Raw genomic sequence first — 21,437 nt, 5'->3', positions numbered from 1 at the left:
ACAGTGGGGGCCTGTTCTGCCACAGACAGTTATGTGTTATGCAGTGAGAGATGTAATAGTGAGCGGCAGGGATCAGGGATGTATGGCTATGGTCTCAACATCGACAGCAGCTGCACCTGCTCTCTCAACCACCGCTGCAATGGCCATACTGCCTTACGCTCTGCTTATAGTAGAGTCTGAACCCATGGGAGAGCAGTGGCACACCGGAGTGTCACTCAGTACCTGCAGAGATGTGACCCAAGCACAGTGGCTTAATGTAAAAGGCTAATTTGACTGGCCTGTGAGAGGTCACAGTTTAAGTGGCAGCTGGCACCCCACCCGAGTTCACGTCTATTATCATACTGAAATATCAAGGCTGCCCCAAGGAATTCCTGGACATTTAGTCTTGTGCTGCCAGGTGAAAACCGCTTACCTGCTTACTCGCAGGGCACTGCGTTAGAGACTATTATGTGGATTTGTCGGTGGGTCCTCTCCGACTCTCAAATGTCAGCGTTTCTTATTCTGCATGACAGGCGACCATCAGAGTGACTGCTCCTGGTGAGGAAAGTTGAGCGTGTGTGTGTGTGTGTGCTTGAGAGATACAGGGGCAAAAAGGGAAAGTGATAGACAGAAGTTGGAGGAGGTGAAATTGCATGGTAAAGGACTTCAGAGGGGAAGAGGTGTGAGCGGCTGTCTGTGAGCCGGTGAAGGCTGAACGCAAAGATTTAACCCTTAGCTGGTGTTTGCTTATTAAATCTAGCCTGCTTAATTATGTGCTACGCTGCAGGTGTTGGGAGTTTAATCTCTCAAAGCTCATATCTCCATTCCCCACAGGGAAATGTAATGCAAAAAACAGTGAGGAGGCTACATACATATTAATGGAGGACCAGAGGCATAACGGAACATGAGGGGCTTAGATGGCTGTCGGTCATTCAGCAGTCAGCTTGCTCGTGAAAGAGCTGGAAATGATAGGTGAAGCATGTTGTGGCTTCAGACCAGGACAACAGGCAGTCAGCATATTTACACCTCTCTCATGTTTTATTTACTCATTTTCTGCCACTCAGGGTGTCGTCTAGGGCACACGCTGCCTGCGGAGCAGCTCTCTGCATCCTACAGAGAGAGTAGTCCGATATCTGGAAGCAGCACAGCAACATCAGCCCAGTCACAAATGTGTATGCGTGTGTGCAGCGGCTACATCCATTTTCCCTGCCTCATAAAATCTACAAGAGCAGCAGACACATTAAAGCTGTCTTAGGGAGCGGGAGCTGAGGAACAGACGGGAGAGGCATGAAAAGACTTGGCTGCTGCTGTTAGGTTTATTCATCCTGCTTTTTCTTGTCCTTCTCTACCTCACCCCCCCTCACTCTCTGCCCCCTCTCCCAGTGCTCTTTAAGGCTGTCATTCCCTCTCTATCTCTACTCACGGCATTTTAATTGAATTACTCGCTATCATTCCCCAGAAAGTTGCTTGGCTGACATTACTTCCCTCAAAACCAATAAAAAGGTGCTGGATATTTAAACTCTGCCGTTATGAAACCAAAGGCCCTCTGTCTGATTTTGCCTCTCCTTCCTTCAGCTTGTCTTGCCTCCCCACTTTGTATGACTTTCGAAGAAGACCCGGTGGTTTTCAGATCAACTTCCTCTGTATTGTTGTGTTGTTTCAGAGGCTAAATGGGAGAATCTAATTTCAGGAAGAGATAAAAGAGAGCATGAGAGAGAGAGAGAGAGAGAGACAGAGGGAGAGTATTCACTTGGAACAGGGCCACTATTGCCAAGGGCAAGGACAGTTCAAATCCATTCACTCCTAATGTTCTATTAATGCTTTTTAGGCCTTTTTAAAAAAGCATCACACAAAACAGACCGCTCTGATTCAGTAGCGAGGACATTCAAAGAAAGTTAACCATCAATTCTCCAAAAGCATCAAAGTTAGATCAAATATTTTTGTCTCTCTGCCAATTTCAAAACATAGATTCTGCTTCATTTTCCATCACTTTGCTGATGCGTGCCTGATGCTTGCCTGAATTGTGGGAAATATTCACATCCGAGATCGCACAATTTTTGTCCGCAACATCCTATCAACCACTTAGTTCTAGACATCTTGGGCTTCATTTTATCATCTAAATTCAAAAAACATGTTTGGTGTCTGTTGAAACTTTCAGATTTGACTATAAATTACAATGCTTTTGTGCTTTCTCCTGTAATGATGGACCCACTGAAGTGTCTGTGCGGTTGAAGAGGTGAAGATTTAACACTGAGGCTACTTTGATATTTGCTGTGAGCTGTTTTCACTTAACTTCTGTTTTCCATTGTATTGGTCCTGATGTCTCACCAAAGTAATGCGACAAACTGTTTTTTGTTGGGGTTTTTTTCCACTGATATTTTTTTTCAATCCCAAGGGCTTTGGTTCTTTTTCTGCAGTTTTTTTCATTGGAACTAATGAGTAGCACAACCTTTTTTGTAACCAGTCACACAAGTACACTTGTGTGTGAAGTTAATTTTATTTGAGTGTCTTGCTGCATTGTAATCACTTGAAGTGTTAGAGGAACGTCTGAGAAGGTTTCTAATTTTAGTAAGCCACAGATCACAGCTTCATGTCTCTGAAGAAACATTTTCAGTCATCTGGAGTTTTTTTTTTCAATATCATCCAGATATTGTTCATAAAGTAATCAAATCAAGGTTCAAGTTTGCAATTTTTCTTAAAAAGGCCATGTTGGTGAACAGACATGACTGCAGTTTATATTGCATGTATGGCGTCTGAGCTGACAAAGGGCTTTTTTAGTCCTGCATTTGCCTGCATTACCGTCAGTCCTGAATTTCTCAGATAGCAACAGTTCAGTAGTAATACAAATCATGTTGAAGACATGACTGAAAAGAATTTGGCTTTCCCTAATCTGCTTGCCTAATGTCCTGCCTTTTGCCTGAAAAAGAAATTAGCTTTCTTAATCTGCTAGCCAGATGTCCTGCCTCTGCCTGTGCTCCCTCTCTCATCCCGTCCTTACTCACACTCTGCCCTTGTAAGCAGTGTGCCGCTGGCTCTCCCGAGGCCTCATTTCGTGGCCTCAGCTTGCAGTAATGCAAATGAAGATTAGCATGCATGAATGCTCCTTCCTTGCTTGCTCTGTCACTGAGTGAAAGGTCCAAGGGCAGAGGGCTCCTGCGCCACAAACACAAAGAGCAGTGATCCAGGATCACGACTCCCATCTGCCACAGAGGCCACAGGGACTCGATGAGAGAGTTGGGGGCTCTGTGGAGGTCCTGGAGGCTGGGAGATATGGTGATGGAATGTGTCAGATTGATGGCAGATAAGATGCAGAAGACAATACGTTCTGCAATTCTGTCCACCCCACTCATGTTGTAGCTTTGCTCTTAGGTGGCATTGTTCTTCACAATTTATGCTAACTGCTCTCTCTCCATTCTCTGAAACTTGTCGTTAACGGTAAATGGACTGCATTCATATAGAGCTTTTCTAGTCGTACTGACCGGTCAAAGTGCTTCACAACACAAGCCCATTCACACATGCATTCATACAATGATGGCAGAAGCTACCATGCAAGGTGCCAACCTGCTCATCAGGGCGATAACCATTCACATGCACACACACACACACTCGGGAGCACAGGCCTTCTGATTGGTGGACATCCGCTCTACCTCCTGAGCCACAGGTGCTCCACTAAGGAGCAAAATATGCAGATATAAAATAATGACAGGCAAAGTGAAATGAAACTGAGACATTCATGCGCACTAATCTGTTCACAAATGTTGCACCACATATTTAACTTTTGCTGATCAGTGATCACTGTGGTCGGTCACAGCATTATGGTAAACCATGTAGAGAAGAGACGTAAAGTCAGCGAACTGATTCAGTATTACTCAGTTACATATGTAAGCTCTACTGATGTTAGGAAACATGTGCAACATTAGCTAACATTAGCCACCCAAAGCTACTGGTCATGAATTCCACTTTTGTTTGCGAGAGGTAGATTGTTCAGTTTCATACAAAGTCACATCATCTCACTTCAGGTCATTGATAGACTAACCTTATTAAAGAAATAGCTGAAATTTAACTCGTCATCAGTATTCATGATGACAACTGAATGCTAAAGCTACGTCTGACATGGAATGAACTAATAAAGTCATTACTGCTACTGTTAGCTGTTAATGGATTCACAGGTATCACTGAACATTTTGACAGACAGCTATATTCCATTTGCCTATCTGATAATAAATGGAAATGCCAAGCAGATGTCAAAGCTTTTAAAAATGTGAAAGGATTATGTAGATTTGCAGGGGAATTTGACTTGAATATTGAATATGTTGATCCATGATGGTGTCCGTGGAACCTCAATCAAAGCCAACTTTAGAGCAAGAAATCTGTGACACCAAAGCATTAGCAGCAGCTCAAACATTACATTTTTGTACCGCTACAAAATGAAGTAGTGCTGTAAATGCCTTGTCATTGATTAATGTGTTCTTTAAGTGCTCACTGCTCACGTTTAAAATGATGACTCCTCCAGAAGATTTAATCAGCCTATATTGTAATTTAGTAGGATTTATTGCATTTAAGCACTTCCCTGTATAGTTCTGTGTATTAACGTAGAAGAACTTTGAGAGGAGAATAACGATGCTTCATTCTCTCCAATCTCTCCTCATTTGCAGATGCATTTCACTTGAGCATCTGCACAAGGAATGGAGCATGTTGCTGGTCCAAGGCACTTGTAGTTAATTGTTCCTAATTCGTCAGACATGCATTCCAGACACTGACTTTGGTGAAGCAAGTTGCAGTTAGATGTTAACTAAATCTCTCCGTCTGGTTCAGAATGAACGATGTGCGTTTTTTTTTTCTCTGCTCTGCACATAAGTAAATTAAAACTGTTACTTTTTGCGCTTGGTTTAATGGCCAATTTGGAGAATCTGATTGCTTGGCAATCATGGCAAACACACAATAAAACTTCGAGCCCCTAGGGACGTGGCACTGCCAACCTCAGTAAAGACTGATGATTCCTTGCTTCACTGGAGAGAGGGAGGCTGAGGGGAAACAAGATAAAATAGATGGAAAGGAAGAGAGTGAAGTTCTGCTCAAGGGAAGAGGAGAGACTAAGCAGCTGATGTTCATAGATTGAAGCGATTATTGCATATTCAGGAGCAGAGATCATGACAAGGGACTTTGGGGTGTTATACCTTATGACAGCATCTGCGTTGGAGGTGGAGCCATCTCAGTGGGACGGATTGTAAGGAGGCGTCTGTTTATTGAGGTGTTTTAACGTAACGAGTCATAGCTAAAGAGAGCCTCATTGGGGGAAATGGGAAATGGATTGAAAAAGGTATCTCAGTGAGCAGTTCAGTTACCCTGAAAGCCAAACAGATGGCTTGCTGTGGTGGAAGGAGCCTCTGAGGTCTCTATCTACAGATGGGATGCATGGAGTTTGCCTCCAGGGGATCTGCTTCATGCTATCAATTAGCGACTGCATGAAAAAAAACAGTGGGCTAATTAAAATAATATTCGCATGTCAAAGTAAAAACCACAAGTCTCTGTCTGGCCCCATACTTTGGTCACTCCATTTGCATCTCTCTATCTCACCCCTGGATGTTCAGTTCACACCCGTACAATTTGTCATGTCATGTCGTCTGTGTTTTTACTTTCTTGTCTTTGAATTTGACATTTTTTTCTACCTCAGTTTCCCTGTTTTATGAGTTAATTTCAATGATTCAAACCTACGCTGAAGCAATTTGCTCAGGTTAATTTGAAATGGCAGCTCAGTGTCTCTTTCCATCATGGTATCTTATGGATTACCTCCTCTTACTTTGGCCCAGTTCATTCGTTCACTCATGTCCTGTACCTCATCTACATATCTTAGATGTCCACAGAGGAGCTGGAGGCCTATGTGAACAGCCAGTTTGATGAGCTCCGCAGGTTGGTGCGTCTGGAGGAGAAGAGGACCCTTCACCTGGTAGACCTCAAAGAGGCGTTCTTGACAGCTTCTGCTGCTGAGAAAATCGCAGAGATCAGCGTCCAAACTGAGCGTCTGCAGGAAGAGATGGCCAGCATCACTAACCAGCTGTGTCTGCTGGAACAGGCCGAGGCAGGAGGCCCTGCAGTAGTCGCAGAGGCCCTCATAGCGGGGCCCGGACCAGCCCACAGAATGCAGGTGAGAAGAACCTTCCTTCCTCATTATCCTCACTCCACAATCAGCATTGTGTGTCTCACTCACTTCACTGTACAGTCAAGTGCAGATAGAAAGAGCAAATTCCTAATGTTGTAGAAGCCCAGTTTGACTCTCAGTCAACATGTCATAATGAGGCTTTAAGTTTCAAGGCTTTGGCTTCTAAGAAACACACAATTTCTTCTTCCTGTCTTCATACTGTTCGCTGTAGTCAGTTCTGGCTGCAACATGGCAGCCAGAGCTGATCGTGCCATCCCAGACAGTGCTTGTGATTCCATCAGAAGCTTTGCAGTGCGTTTCAGAAATGTCCAAGAATGGCCCTCTGCTCCACTGAAAGAACATGCTTAGACTATTGTTGATGGGCGCCACGTCAAGCTGCACAGAGCAAATCAAGCCAACCAGGAAGTCAGACACAGGATCCCGTCAATTTTCATATTAAAACGCACTGTGCAAACTGCCAATCATATATCACCAATAAACACAATTAAAATAGAAACTGCTTAACTACATAGCCTACTTACCCATGGTAGAAGCATAAACATCAAGTTAAAATGACTAAATCAACAAAATCTGAGCCAATCAACAAAATCAGGCAGGCAAAATGCTCCTTTTCTGAAATCTTGATGGACGAAGCCACGTGCCTGAAGGAACAAAACCGCGTTGCAGCTGGGACACCACACAGCTGTGCCAGGTGGAATCAAGACATTATACAGTAAAGCTCACAGGTCTGATGTAGTCAAAGGTGTTGGCATTGCTCAAACATGGCCGCCTGAATCTAAGATGATTTCTTTGTGGAAGTAATTAACAGGATTTTTCATCCCAGTTACAATCTCTGTTTGAGGTCGGCAACTTTAACATTTCTACATATGTAGAACCAAACATAGCTGAAGCCACTTGATTCTGAGGTGGAAGTAAGTTGATCTAATACTGGCCAACAGGAATCTTAATTTACACACCAGTCTTAGCTTGTTGTTAACATCATATTTATTGAGACTTGAAAGTGATCACTAACATGAAGGAAAAACCAGTGCAGCCATCACTCATAATTAAGCAACATCATGTCACATCACAATGTCTGCTGAAAGCACTTCGAAAGAACCGAAGCAAACAGGGTCAATGATTAATTAATCTATACTTAAACATAGAGGTCCGGTGCCAAAGTTATTACCAAATGCAGCCTTGTAAAACTGTGTGCTATTGCTCACGTCAATAAACAATTACAAACAATGTGCCAGCCAGCACAAAGATGTTGCTGAATGATTATATGCAGCTGCCTTTACACTGTATGCTGTACATAGTTACTATTGATATTTTATAACATAGGATAGTCAGCCAGGCCCCTCAACCTGTCTTCATTTTGCTTGTGATGCAGCCTAACTTAAAAATGCTTGCAAGCATGGAGGCTTAATCCAAGACCTTCAACTTAAAGGATTATCTTTCTAATGACTTCAGCACCTTCTGCATACTCATTATGGTCAAATGAATATGGTAAACAGGTGCCACCATGCACAGCTTTGTTCCGAATGAAAGGAGAGCCTGGCTGTGTTTACCTGGCACGCGTTTTGTTCATGTGGAGAAATTCAGTTTTGCTTTCATACAGTCAGGTAGTGATACAGGTAGTAAGATTCAAATAAATCCTGAGCTGCTGGCTGATGAAGCGTACGTGTAACTACGTTTGGCCTCTGGCTGCAGTGTTTGTCAGTCATGAACACAGCAGCTGTTCGTTCTATTTTTATACGCCTTCCCCTTAGTCAAAGAAAGGTTCTCGTGCCAAAGTACTATTCACACCTGAGCATGTAGGCAGTCACAGTATATGATTTATACACGTACACATACATTAGCACAACCAGAAGGGCAAGCCATGTCACGTCAGATTCTGCAGTGCTTCACTCCCTCACCCCTCAATTGAACATCAAAGAGGAGGCTTTTACTGCTTATATGTGCCAAATGAAAATATCCCGTCGGTCCATTTGTCACTCTCCATACTTTAGTCACCAAAGTCAGGAATGGAGGCTTGAGTGTTCCCTGGCATTGCCGTGAGAAGTTAATCCATGGTGGGCCAAGTTCATTAAGGCCCTAATTGAATGCCAATGGTTGCCCTGTTTATTCTCATGTGTTTGTTATTGCTAGAGTGAGTAATGGGCAGTGTTATTTGGAAGTGTATGGTCACAGGAGATGTCTGTGTAGGTGGAGAGAGGGGGCTTATTCAGCAGTTTGCTCAGCTTGCAATGATGTGTGTATGTGGATGCACACAATTCGTTGCATCAGGTCCACCTGAGCTCACCAACGCCTGCAGCAGTTTTTGTCTACTGTGCTACACGTGTAGAGCCTCATGGATCCAAAGAATAACCGACTCAAACATTAATACTCTTACTTGCTCGTTCCCTCTTCCATTATTCATCTGTCTGCCTCATAGTGGCAGTGTCTCCAGATGGCACATTGAACTATTTGTTTTAATTATTATGCATCTGCCAGTGATTGTTTTGATTAGTTAGTTACGATAATTGTTTCAAATGTCAGAATGAGTCAGTCAAAAAAAAAAAAGTATGCAATGTCTTAATTTGTTGAATTGTTGAATCTGTTGTTTTAGCACAACAGCCCACTACCAGCAAAAACTGCACTAATGTATATTCTATTGTTAGTCCTGAACTGTTGTGAAGGATTTGACATCCATCAATGAAATCATGACAGAAGCTGACTTGGCACAAGAAAAAACAATCAAACGGCTGCACTGAAACAAAGTTATTACCTTAAGCTTTGTTCAGATGAAAATACATATTTAAATAAGCTGACCCTGTTTGTTGTTCTGTTTTTTGCTTATTTCTCCTCATTTAAATAGCAATCTAATCCTGTTTGTCAGAGCTGCAGTTATGGCCTCCAGCACTTTTTAGAAGTAGTGCCTTGTTTCCAGCTTTAGAGTAGCAGCTTCAGAGCCATGTCAGAAACACGGATTGCTTCTTAGTAAGACTATCACATACCGCAGCCATGTAACTGCAAGCCTGTGGAATGGAGCAACTAAAATATTTCTCACCTGTGTAAAACCCATCCTCTGAACTACTCCCCAAAGAATAGACCACCTAATTGAGGTGAGTCTTCGTGCCTAAGGTCAAACAAACAAATTATCACTAGCTCGCTTAATAATCTCCCGCCTTTCTTTTAATGCAGACACAGCAACGCAGGTGTAGACACACATGCACACGCAGTAAAGAATGAAGCCTGCAGGAATTGAATAAGCATTCCTAAAATTGACCAATCAGCGAGAGCCAGAGGGAGAATACATCAAAAGACTTTGTCTCAGCCTGAGTTCATTTATTATCAAAATTCTCAGTCTCCACATTTAAAAAGCGCCAGTAGGTACTCATTTGTACAACCGTGCAGTGTGTTTACTTGATCATTCCCTCATGACTATACAGTAATTAAAAAAACATCGATATGTCACTGGGCAGGAAGTGATCTTTCTGCATGACTGATACAAGCACAGAAAGATCCGTGTCATCTAAAACATTCATTTCACTAATTACATGATAGGCTTTTTTCCTACATTTTGAATATTTATGACTGAACTGATGAAATGTCAAATTAAATTTGTTTTTCACTCCAGAGCTAGGCATTCCTCGTACATCATTGCAGTGTATACTAAAAATAGATGAAGGTGGGCCTATTACAGATGCTAATTTCCCCTAATTTAATTATGAACAGCAGTTTTCCATGAAGCTGTTGAGGCTGTGCCCCAACAGATTCTTTGTGGTGGGAGTTAACAGCCCACTTTTGAAATAAAGATCGGCTTTCATTCAGAGCAGTTCAAGAACACATCGTTGAAGTTAATATAGTTTTGAATCATGAATGGAGCAGCTTCCACTCGCATCTATTGATGACATAAGCCTAGGCTGTGCTTTGCATTGAGAGACCGTTTTCTGTGTGAACTTATTGATTGAACTTCACTAGGTCATGTGAATAATATAAGAAATGCTGAATCTGGTATAATTCAACCCTGAAGGTTTGATTTCTTTATTCTGTTGCAAAGGTAATTACAGTAAAAAAAAAGCTCTATAGCCATCAGCTAACAGCATATTTCTTTCAATTTTGTGGACAGTGGCACTAAAAAACTCTTTAAAAAGGATCAAATGAAAACAAAACACAAAACTGGGACTATACCAACATTCCATTTGTATTGGCATGATATAATGTACACAAAGCAAATATCAGAGAAATACAGTATGCATTACTAACTCAACACTGTCAGCACCAGTTTCAACATATCTTCTCATTCAGTGGTTTATTATTTTATTTTTGTTGTTTTCTACATTTAAGAATAATACTGAAGATATCAAAACTATGAAAGAACATATGGAATTATGCAGTAAACAAAAAAGTAGAAATTTGTTTTATACTTTAGATTCTTCAAAATTGGCTGCTTGGCTTTTTGAAGGCTTCGCACCCTTTTGGTATTCTCTCAGCTTCATGTAGTAGTTACCTCAGATGGTTTTCAATTAACAGGTGTGCCTTGTCCGGAGTCATTAGTGGAATTTCTTGAATTTCAGTCGTGTTGCGCAGAGGTGGTGTTGGTATGCAGTAAACCCTATTCAGCTGCTGTAGTAATCCATGTTATGGCAAGAACATTACTCTGCATTATTACTCTGCATTGTCAGACAATCTGGAAAATTTCAAGAACTTTGAACATATCTTAAAGAGCAGGCAGCTGTGATGAAACTGGCTCTCATGAGAACCGCTCAGTGAAAAGAAGACCAGGAGTTACCTCTGCTGCAGAGGATAAGTTCATTACAGTTACCAGCCTCAGAAAACTTAAATTAACAGCACCAACAGATTGGAGCCCACTTAAATGCTTCACAGAGCTCAAGTAGCAGGAACATCTCAACATCAACTGTTCAGAGGAGACTGTATGGATCAGGCCTTCATGGTTGAATTGCTGAAAAGAACTGAGGGAGGCCAACAAGAAGATTGATGGAGTGCTGCATCACCTTTTGTCTTAACGTGTGTTTAATGCATAAAGCAACATGGATTTGCCATCAAAATTTAAAGCTTAAAACTTAGATTTTTCTACGTCTTCTTCACTTTGTCTTAAAATCTGCCACTGTTAGCTAGAAAATAATGATAGGTGAGTTAACCAAACAAGCAGTGGAGAAACAGAAAGACATTTGCAAATGTGTACTTTTTGTAGAGGCTTACAGCAACCAGTCAAGAGCTTCTTTGATGAATGTCAGTTTTTCACTCTGATTTCACAAATTGACATTTGAGTCTATTGAAGTGTTTGACAAGATAAACCAAGAAAAAATCCCACAGTTCCAATATTTGCAACTACGTATTTGTCCAGATCTGGAGCTAATTAAATTTAGAGCGAATCTTAGTCAGTGAGGCAGTCAGTGCTCCACATCCTCCACTCATCAGCTCTCCTCTCATCTGCTGCGCTGCCAAGGAGACACTGCCTTCAAGACGCCGTTAGTTTCACAGTGTCAAAATCCTTTTCTGGCACAGCCATCTTAGCACTGATAGTCAAGGTCCAGTGCTACAGTACAATCAGTGCCAGGCAGAATTTTAATGGCAGCAAAAGTGGCCGTCTTGTGCTCAAGGTCCTCTTGACTGAAAATAAACCAATTGAGCTCAAGAGTGGTATAACGAGTACTTTGCTGTAGTACATGACAGTTATTCCAAGTGTGGTGTATGCATGCTGGAGCTGTGTGTTTGGGATGATAAATATTGAGTGTAGCATAGATTCATAGTAATAATTTAGATGTTATGGGTAATGTGAAATAATGCATTTACATTTTTCTGGAAATTGACAGAATCTGAAACATTATTCCATTATTCATTTCACTCATAAATAAACCTTCTGCTGGCAATGTTTGTGTAACCATCACGTACTGACAGACAACAAGTCACACCCATTGTTTTGACATTGAAAAATCTTTTAAGCCCCAATCAGAATTAAAGGCACGTGTTTGCGGCTCGCTAAGTACTTTGTTCCAGACTGCTCCTTTAAAAGCTCCTGCATATGCATGAGCACAACTGGTGGATGAAAGCAAAAATTAATTGGTCAGATTTAGAGCCACGCCAGCTGTGGACCAAGATGATGTAAATTATGTTGTTTCTGTTTTATTTGTTGTTATCCACAACACCTGTGCAAAGATTTTAAATATGTTTTATTTTCTCTCTCTCTTTCTGTCTCTCTCTCTCTCTCTCTCATTGTTCTCAGCGCGACATTGAGGCCAGGCCCAGGTAAGACTGCCAGTGTGATTCATGTTCACCTTTTCATAACTGGATGTCTTAACGGGCACTTAGGACATTTTAGAACCTAGAAGGTCCTCGTGCCATCAACCGCCATGAGACCGACGGGTACTCATCTTGCATAATTACATACACACACAGACACACAAACACACACCCTCCAAGTCTTTTCCCTCTTAGAACTCCACCTTTTAGTGACTCACTCAAACAGCTCATTCACTACAGACTCAGAGTCACCTATGAACATAAGCCCTCGAATGGCTCCAAAGCTGGCCGCTCACATGCGAGTCACGTCTCTGCCCCAGCAAGGCAATTAGTAGCTCTCATCTGTGTGTGCCCACTGAAATCAAAAGAGGTGACAATCCGCCTGGTCCAATAAGAGGGCCATGGGCAGTTGGGTGACAGGCTTTAGCCATACACGGGCTCACGTGCGTGTTTATATGCATATACATGCATGTTGTGTCATTAGTGAGGTCAAGTCTGGCCCTCTGGCCTTCTACTCCAGTAGCAGTTATGTGAGAGGGGGAATGAGAAACTGCACTGGACAGATGGACCCGTATAATTTTTCCGCTGCTTTTACAGTTTGTTTGTGTCGCCTTTTTTTTTTTTTCTTACTTCGACTGCATATTTCGCCTTTTATCTCTGTCTGTGTCAGACAATCTGAAATGGATAGTCCTCTCCCAGTCCCACACTTATTGATCTGTTGACACGAAAACCTCTCTGCCTCCTTCATTGGAGCAGGAGCGCTCCTAGCACCACCTGCTGTCTCTGCCTCTCCGCCTGGCTGTCTCTCTGGGCTTTCATCTCAAAGTACTTCTCCCCTCGACAGACACACACACACACACTGATTCAAGACACCTTCTGCAAATGCCGGCACATCCGTCCTCAGAGACAAGAGCCTTATTTTCTCTAAGACTTTATTTGAAATGAAGGCTGAATACGGAAATAGTCTTGCATGCCACAAAGTACACTTTTGATGGACAACATGCTTGTTTTCTGCAAACAGAAATTTAATTTTTAATTTCAATTTGGGTACTGTTGATATTACGGCACTGCTTGCTTGTGAGAAATGTGCTATATATCCTCTCTGGAGTGTATTGTGCCTTGCTTTTAATGAGCAAAGAAAGCTCTGACCATGGCTGGCGCACAGTGCCAACATGTAATATGTTATTGATTGGTCAGCCAGTATTATGACCCCTAAGTTCTGGAGCAGATGGCAGCAAGCTTGGACCCAAGGGTGAGATGGAGCTAATGGTTTGCCCTTAGTCAAGGTTAACCTCCACATCTCTACGCACACACATACACACACCCATTCCCTGATATAATTACTCCCAAAGTCCCCTGTATTGCCCTAAAATGCAGTGGGTGCAGAATCTGCTGTGGCAAATGGAAAGCGGCACGCATTGTAGAGAGAAATACTGGGAGAGGGGACATTGTGGAGAGGTTAGTAGGAGAAAAAAAGGTGAAAAGTGAATTCTGCTTTATGTGTGAGTTTGTTGTAGCGGTTTGAACGTTAGAGATTGAACATCTTAAGGTTTGAAGGTGAAACAAACAAAGACGTGAGCAGACGAAAGAGAGATTAAGTGAAATTGGTGGGGGGAGAAAGAAGGAGAGATTTTGCAGGATCAAGCGAGGAGGGGATGTTTAGGGTTATGTGCTATGGGATCCAGACAGCAAATTGATTATGGAGCAGAAACACTAATCCGCTGTCTGAGCCCCATATCTCTGCTGTAGACAGTGCTTTCCCCCAGGACCACAATCCTGCACCCACACGCATCTTTCCTGGACTTCCTCATCAATATGATCCCCCGTCTCTCTTAACATAGGTACTCCATGTCTGCCAAGATTTGTCCTCTTCTGAATATAAATCTTACTTAACTCCCCTCAGCCCAACCTTCTCCCTGTTGTCTCTACATTGTCGCGTTGCAAATTTAACCAGCGTTCCTTGGCTTCCCTCTCACCTCTCTTGCAACCGCTGTCCCTGACCTGCATGTGCATATGTTTATATGTATTTGTATCCTAAATCATGTTCCTAAATCAGACCTGTATTTATCATGTGGATCTAATCTAATCTGTTGCAGTCTAAATCATATTTGTGTGTGTCTAAATGCAAGTAAAAATGTGTGAACATGCAGGTTATGCAAGTATCGTATGATGTATTTTGACATTTAGTGCATCTGTTCTGCACATTAAATTTGAGCAAGAGCAATTAGGTTCATTACTAAATTCTATTCCTCCCTTATATCCTACACATAACCTACTTTCTTTCCTAAGTCCTAATGCACCATTAATATACTTTCACATTTTTTAGTGTGAGCCCTCTGTGCTCACACAGTCGCCATGGTGCACCAGGAGTCACAATGCCACTGATCAATAGTGGAGACAAGAGAGTCTGTAGCTGTCTTCACACACACACACACACACACACAAAGGAAGGATGGGGAGAAAGGGCTTATTGCTGCAGTAACGCTTTAATTCCAGAAAGCCACTTTTATGTTGTCCCCTGAGATGCGTGCTTAAGAGAGAAACAGATACAAAGACAGTGAGACAGTCAATGAGAGAAAAAGAGATATACACTAAGGAATTCCACTCGTTAGACTTAAATTTGCTGTTCTGTTGGGACTTTGGAAGATTTATTTTTAGTAGACATGTTGAAGTATTTCTGTGCCTCTTGGCTGCTGCTAACTTCTAAGTTTTTAGCTGAGGAGTTTTGGATGTTTAGTCACCAAGGAGTCATTAGGGCGCTCCTCAAACGGGTGTCTTTCATCCTTATCTGTATGATTTTAACAATACAAGTAACAGTCAATTATGGTCACTCAGTTATTGTTCTCTGATTCACCAAATCAGCCAACACAGATCACATCAGACTGACTTTTAAGGGATAGTTGTGCATACATTAAAGCTTATTACACTTGAGCTTCTATACAGATTAATGCTCCAGCACAAATGTTAGTATGCCGACATATTAGCTTTGTGCACATAGCTTAGTTGGGGGCATAGCTCTCTTGGGAGTTGCATTTTTTACCTGCTTTATTTGTATAATCTATATAAATGCAGCCAATGGTCAACATTGCTTTACATCCACCAATAAAGCAGTAATTCTAAGTACTTTTGGAAGCAATGTCATTTTTAAGTTGTTTGAGATGCAGTTGGCCTCCCACTGTGAGGCTTCCCTTGTGTTTGTGCACCCTGTCATTCTGAGCATATAAAGAATAGCAATGAAAATGAGTGGGCTTAAAGAGGAGATGCTTCCTGGGAAAACAGAAAATAACTGTTTTCACTGTACACTTGGTGGTTGTCACTGATTGGCCAGCAGTTCAGTTATAATATAAGTCGTTTTCAGATGGATTTTCAAAGAAATGCTTTGAAAAAACACTTGTCTATAATAATTAAACCTTACTTTTACAACTTTCTCCTTCTTTGCCATGCAGATGGAAATATGTACTATATATAAAAAACACCTGTTTGGAACATTCCACAGGTAAACAGGTTGATTGGTAACAGGTGATAGTATCATGATTGGGTATGAAAGGAGCATCCTGGAAAGGCTCAGTCGTTCACAAGCGAGGATGGAGCGAGCTGCACCACTTTGTGAACACATGATTGTCTGTTGTATGTTACTACATGGGCTCAGGAACACTTTGTAAAACTGTTGTCGGTAAACACAGTTTCTTTGCAAATCTTATTGCAAAAATATTTATGTTTTACAGAGCGTTCCAACTTTTTTGGAATCAGAGTTGTACAAGTCTGTGAAACCTCAGGGGTTACTGTATAAAACCATGGCCTCACCCTGAAGGGTATATTGGAGAATGGTTAAAAACACAGCAATATGCAACCGTGATGCAAGGAAAGAAGCATTTCAGCAACTTTATCTGATGTCATTAAAAATACCTGCCATAAAATTCAATAATTTCAGCTGATGATGTGGTTTGTTTCTGAAATCAGCTTCAGTCAAATCCCCTTCATGATCAGTGAGACTAGAAAAAAAAACAACATCTGAATTCCGAAAAGTTAAAGCTTTGCGACATGTGGCAAATTTGTTAATTTGGTGAGCAAGAGCGATGGAGGCCTTCTCAGCATGTAAATCAAACAGTATAATCACGCTAAAATGTTAAAGCCCGCTGGGAATCGTTGCTCTTCTAATTACAATGTGAGGTTCCCCATTCACTGCTGCAATCTCTCACGTCTCTGCTATATCTCAGGAGGTCCTGTTCCCTGCTTCGCTCACTTTATCATGCATGCATGGCCCAGAACACAGACACACACACACACACACACATACACACACACACAGCAGGAAAGTGAGCAGATTCTCTTTCTTCATTTCTTTCCCTATTCTTTATGCTTATACAGATTTTCCCTTACATGCATCCACACGTATACTGTGGATGGCCTACATTAATTTACACCTAGACATAAATAATGCGATCCACGCTTTCCTCTCTGTGTGTATCGGCTTTGAAGAACCTCTCTGACTGACTAGTTATGTAATCTTTTTCTTTTGCAATGCATTAAACCAGAGGCCACCTAAGTACCACTACATTGTAAATGGAACAGAATAATGCATGAACATTTACAATACAAACCTCTAAAAGGAATTGAATGACTAATTAAATCAAAGCTCATGCATTAACAGTAAATGATACATAGTCACATTAATAGTGTAAATCCAGGAATGGGAATGATTAAAGATGCTATTAATGATTTTCTGCGTAATTATAATTGATCAATTATTATTTTTGTAAATGTATATACATTTCCCTTTAACCGCTCTCTTGAATTGAACATACTGGCACTGACAGACCTGATGGAAGTTTGTTGTGCCCGTCATCCAGAAACTGCACTGTGATCTCAACAGTGGAAACAGGGATCAGCAGTCATGTCACATATTGTAAAATGTGGTGTTTTTCTGCCCAGGAAGTTTTGAGGTCTGGTTCCTATTTCCAGTGCTTAACTAACTTATCTCAACCAGGCAACAGATCTGTTTTTGAATGAGTTGTGTACATCCTGTCCTCCATCCTCCATTTTGAATTTTCTTAGAGCCCTGCTTGTGATCAGTGGCAGTGCTCGGTGACAGAGGAGAGCAATGGGGCAAATCGCTCAGTGTCTCACTAAGTGAAGGCCTTAGACCGCCCTCAATCATGGCCCACATTCACGTGAACACACAAACCAAGGGAAAAGGGGGCTCGAAGGGAAGCAGACTTAGCTGCTTGCCCTTGGCTGGACACAGGACAGAGCTCAGAGATGAGCATCGGAGCTGCATTCCCTCTAATGAAAAATGTATGTGTGTGCATGCATGTGTGTGTGTCAACATGCCCTTATTTAATAATTGAAAATGTTTCAGCTAGATGCGTCTGTATCTAGGAGTGTGTATGTATGTGTGTGCAAGGCCCAGCTGCTTAAGACTGTACTAAAACCTCTTCATTAATACCACCATTTTTCACTCGTCTTCTCTCTCTCTCTCTCTCTCTCTCTCTCTCTCTCTCTATCCCTCCCCCTCCCTCTCTCTCTTGGCCATCGCCATTCCACTGGGGTGGATTGGAGGTCCCAAATGAATGCAAAGCACACACAAACCAAACTGACAAATACAGAGACATGCATTTAGATGACAAGAGACTATAAGCATGCATAATTCATGCCACATGCACTAGTTTTTTTTCTTTTTTATATCATTCACTTGTGTTTGTGTGTGTGTGTGTGTGTGTGTGGGCCTGTTTCATGGAAACTGTCGGCGCTAGCATGACTCACATCAAACGTTTTTTTTTTTTTGAGACGCAAGCAGACGGGTGTGTGCAGAGGTGTTTAAGTAGATAAGAGCGTGTGCGCGTGTGAGCCTCTGTTAGCTTTGTCTTTTGTGATGACTAATGGCAGTTATTTGTTTCTCCTGAAACTTTTCCTGAATACAAATGAGGTAATTTACCAAGAAAAAGAACGTCTCTGATTTTGAGTTGTGGTTGCTTTAGCACCACGCACCCATTTCACCTCAGATTCCAGATCCCATCCAAAGCTTCCGGTGCAGTATAATGGTTCAATGAGCTAGCGCCTAATTGAATATCCTGTTGAAATGGCAAGTGTGAATCACTACTGTGTACCAACTGTCAAAATGCAAAAAAGAGCAGACAGCTCAGAATGTATATTCGTTAAACAGACATGACAGGTAGGAATGTATTTTCAAACAGAAGCGGCTTCTTTTGATATCGGACCTGACTGCAGTGGGGATTGCCACCTGATAAGTTTGATGTACTGCAGGATTTTGAATTTTGCCAGAGCTGGCACTGCTACTGGATTTATTAGTTGTTCATTTTCGACAGTATAGGCCTGCGAGGGACTGTGACACAGCGTATAGAGCTTTTACCAGAGCTTTAAGAGTGCTTCTAGTATTGATCGGCTGGGTAGACAGATACGAGTGCTCTGGCGAGTGCTGTGTGTGCCGTCTGTGATCCCACAGTGCAAAGAGTCGGTGGTTAGAGCGTGTGATGCGTCCGAGGCTATAGTGTGGCAGAATCGGGTTGCTGCTGTGTTTGTGTTGATGCTCTGAGCCTGTTGTGACTATGAATAATAGATTGTTAATCCATGTGTGTAAAACACGTCTCTCTCTCACACACCTTTCCCCTCCTTCACACTGCTGTTCTCGCCGTACGTGTGCAAAGGTGGGCTTGCACTCGCACTTATATTGTATTCTGTGTGTGTGCTCATGTGTTTGTGTGCGCTGAAGTGCTTTTCTTCAGAGATCAGTGTCAGCATAGTGACTTTATACCTTGAGAAAAGGAAGGATTGTCAGTTCTATTCTGCTGACATTTAAAAGCTGGTACGCGAGACTCATTTAACAATTCAACAAGGGGTACCACAGTACTCTTTAAATATTCATATTTGTTGAACTTTGCCTGGGAGTATGAAAAAAGACTAGATTAACAAAGTATTGGGCTGAAAACCTTTGCAATTCATACACCACGTATCAGGCTGATGCTCTTGTGTGAAGGGACTTTGACTAATGAAGACATGCAAGGAACAAAATGATGCAAAGAAAGAATGTGAGTGAACTGTAAATGAATAGCATTTGCAGTGGAAATCAAACTGAGCACAGTTATGGTGTGACCAGGCTGAGACAAGATGAGCACGAGGGCTGTAGACATATATTTGAACCCCACCAAGGAAGCCTTTGGTTGACTGCTGAAGAGGACAGGGAAAGAGGGGCGGGGGTGGTGCTGAAAGCAGCCAACTTAAAGGAAGCTTTCCAAGAAGGGTGCTAATGCAGAATGGAAAGGCATGAAAAATGAAAGAGAGCGTGGCAAATAATATATCAGAAGGCTTCAGAGCACAAGACAGCAACAATAGGTCGGTCCGTGACGGTAAACTTCACCAAGCTTCCTGGTATGAGCTTTTTATCTCTTCCAGTGGTCCATATTTTGTGATATCTGCTTCAGCAAATACCCCTCCTGATAACCTTGTGCTACCTAATATGTAGCCCAGTGTTGAACATCCCTGAGTCACTGAGAAACCATAGTCTTTGTTGTTTTTTTTTTCCGTCATGCATCCTTTACGGTCTCCACAACAGTAAATTGAGGCGGAATATGTCGTGTTTATGTCACATCGTAAAATGCGTTGATGTGTTATTATCTCCTTCATTATTTATGTATTCAGAATAGTGTGTGTGTGTGTGTGTGTGTGTGCTGCACTCCTTCTCTCCCAGCCTGTCTTTTTAATTCCTTTTCCCTGCACCTGCTCATTAGATTTCTTGCAAAGAAGTCTCTAGCTGTCCCATCTAATAATCACATTGTCATGTGGAAGGTTCTGCAGTTTGTGTTCTGTGAAGGGGAAGGCTTATTAGTACCCAAAAAATAAAAATAAATCCAAATGTGTTAATTACAGCTCACTTTCCCCCTCGGAAAACAGATACTTCTGGTGTGAGCCCACGTGTGTTTTATGTGTGTGGTAGTGTGTGGGTGTCTGTGTGTATTTATGCATGCATGCAATTATTTGCAAAGAAGAAAGGGACGAGACAAAAAGAAGTGAGACAAAAGTGGCTGAGGAAGTGCAATGAAGAAGAAAGTTGGCAGACGACAGGAGCTGGATCGCTACATCGAAGGCACAGATGTGATTTCCTCTTTTCTGATCTCCATCACATGTCAGAGCACATCTGGTGGTATGCAGCTCTACTGCGGCAATGATGAAATGACCTCGTCGTAAGACCTCATAGTAGCTTGCTTTTTTTGTCGTCGTCAGACTGTAAAGCGTGCCATATGTGGCTGTAGCACACAGTTGTAAAGTAAAAAATAAAGACATATCTTAAATGCTTTAATTTTCAGCAGTAATTACGCGTGCACAGCCATGCTAGCAGCTCTGTGAGGATGCACAGCGGTGCTTTGAGCTAAATGCAAAAACAAGAATGCTAATATGCTCACATTGGCAATACTAAATTAAACCAAATTGACCACTTTAGATTAAGCATGTTAGCATGCTAGCATTTGCTAATTAGCACTACTTGCAAAGTACAGTTCGCAGGCACTTTGTCACAAAACAAATAAGTGGAAATAGTACGATTCTTGATTACGGCTCCATACAAGAATTAAGTGAAATTTATTAATTCTAAATGTCTATTCCAAATTTTATTGCAATAGTTGTTGTGATATTTTATTTAAAATCGCAAATGTCAGCTTCTTGGTGGTATGGGAGGAATTGTCAGGGCATCGTCAAAGTTATTAGAAGTCATGGAGACCATGAATGTCTGTACATGACAATTCATCCAACAGTCCATCAAAGTGGTGGATGGAGAGACTGACATTGCCGCCTCAAGAGCCAAACTGCTAGCTTGGCTAAAAAATAGTATTAGTATAAATAATATTGTTTTCAGACAGCCATATTCTCATTTAAACAATATGTCCAGTCACTTTTTTTGAGTGTTTTTGAACATCTTATCTGATCTGAACATTTAGCAGCTGCACTGTATGATCAGCAGTATGTCAGTGTTGTCAACTGAAATCACCATGTCGGCTCAGTCAGTCAGCTGTTAATTGGTCTGAGCATGGATCATGCTGTAGGCAATCTACCAGTGCTT

The 21,437-nt window shown here is 41.8% G+C and overlaps 1 protein-coding gene across 3 annotated transcripts in view; it reads left to right on the top strand.

Annotated features, from left to right (window-relative positions):
* Window positions 1–21,437, top strand: part of trim44 (tripartite motif containing 44) — a 42,708-nt gene that overhangs the window by 6,632 nt on the left and 14,639 nt on the right. For all 3 annotated transcript variants that reach the window (XM_041939777.1, XM_041939775.1, XM_041939776.1), the window contains 2 exons: window positions 5,834–6,124; window positions 12,351–12,373. In XM_041939777.1, the coding sequence (XP_041795711.1) occupies window positions 5,834–6,124; window positions 12,351–12,373 (314 nt within the window). The remainder of the gene's footprint in view (window positions 1–5,833; window positions 6,125–12,350; window positions 12,374–21,437) is intronic.

This window comes from Chelmon rostratus, chromosome 6 (assembly GCF_017976325.1).
Source record: "Chelmon rostratus isolate fCheRos1 chromosome 6, fCheRos1.pri, whole genome shotgun sequence".
In the NCBI taxonomy this organism is placed as follows: Eukaryota; Metazoa; Chordata; class Actinopteri; order Chaetodontiformes; family Chaetodontidae; genus Chelmon; species Chelmon rostratus.
This window is presented reverse-complemented; position numbering and strand designations above follow the sequence as displayed.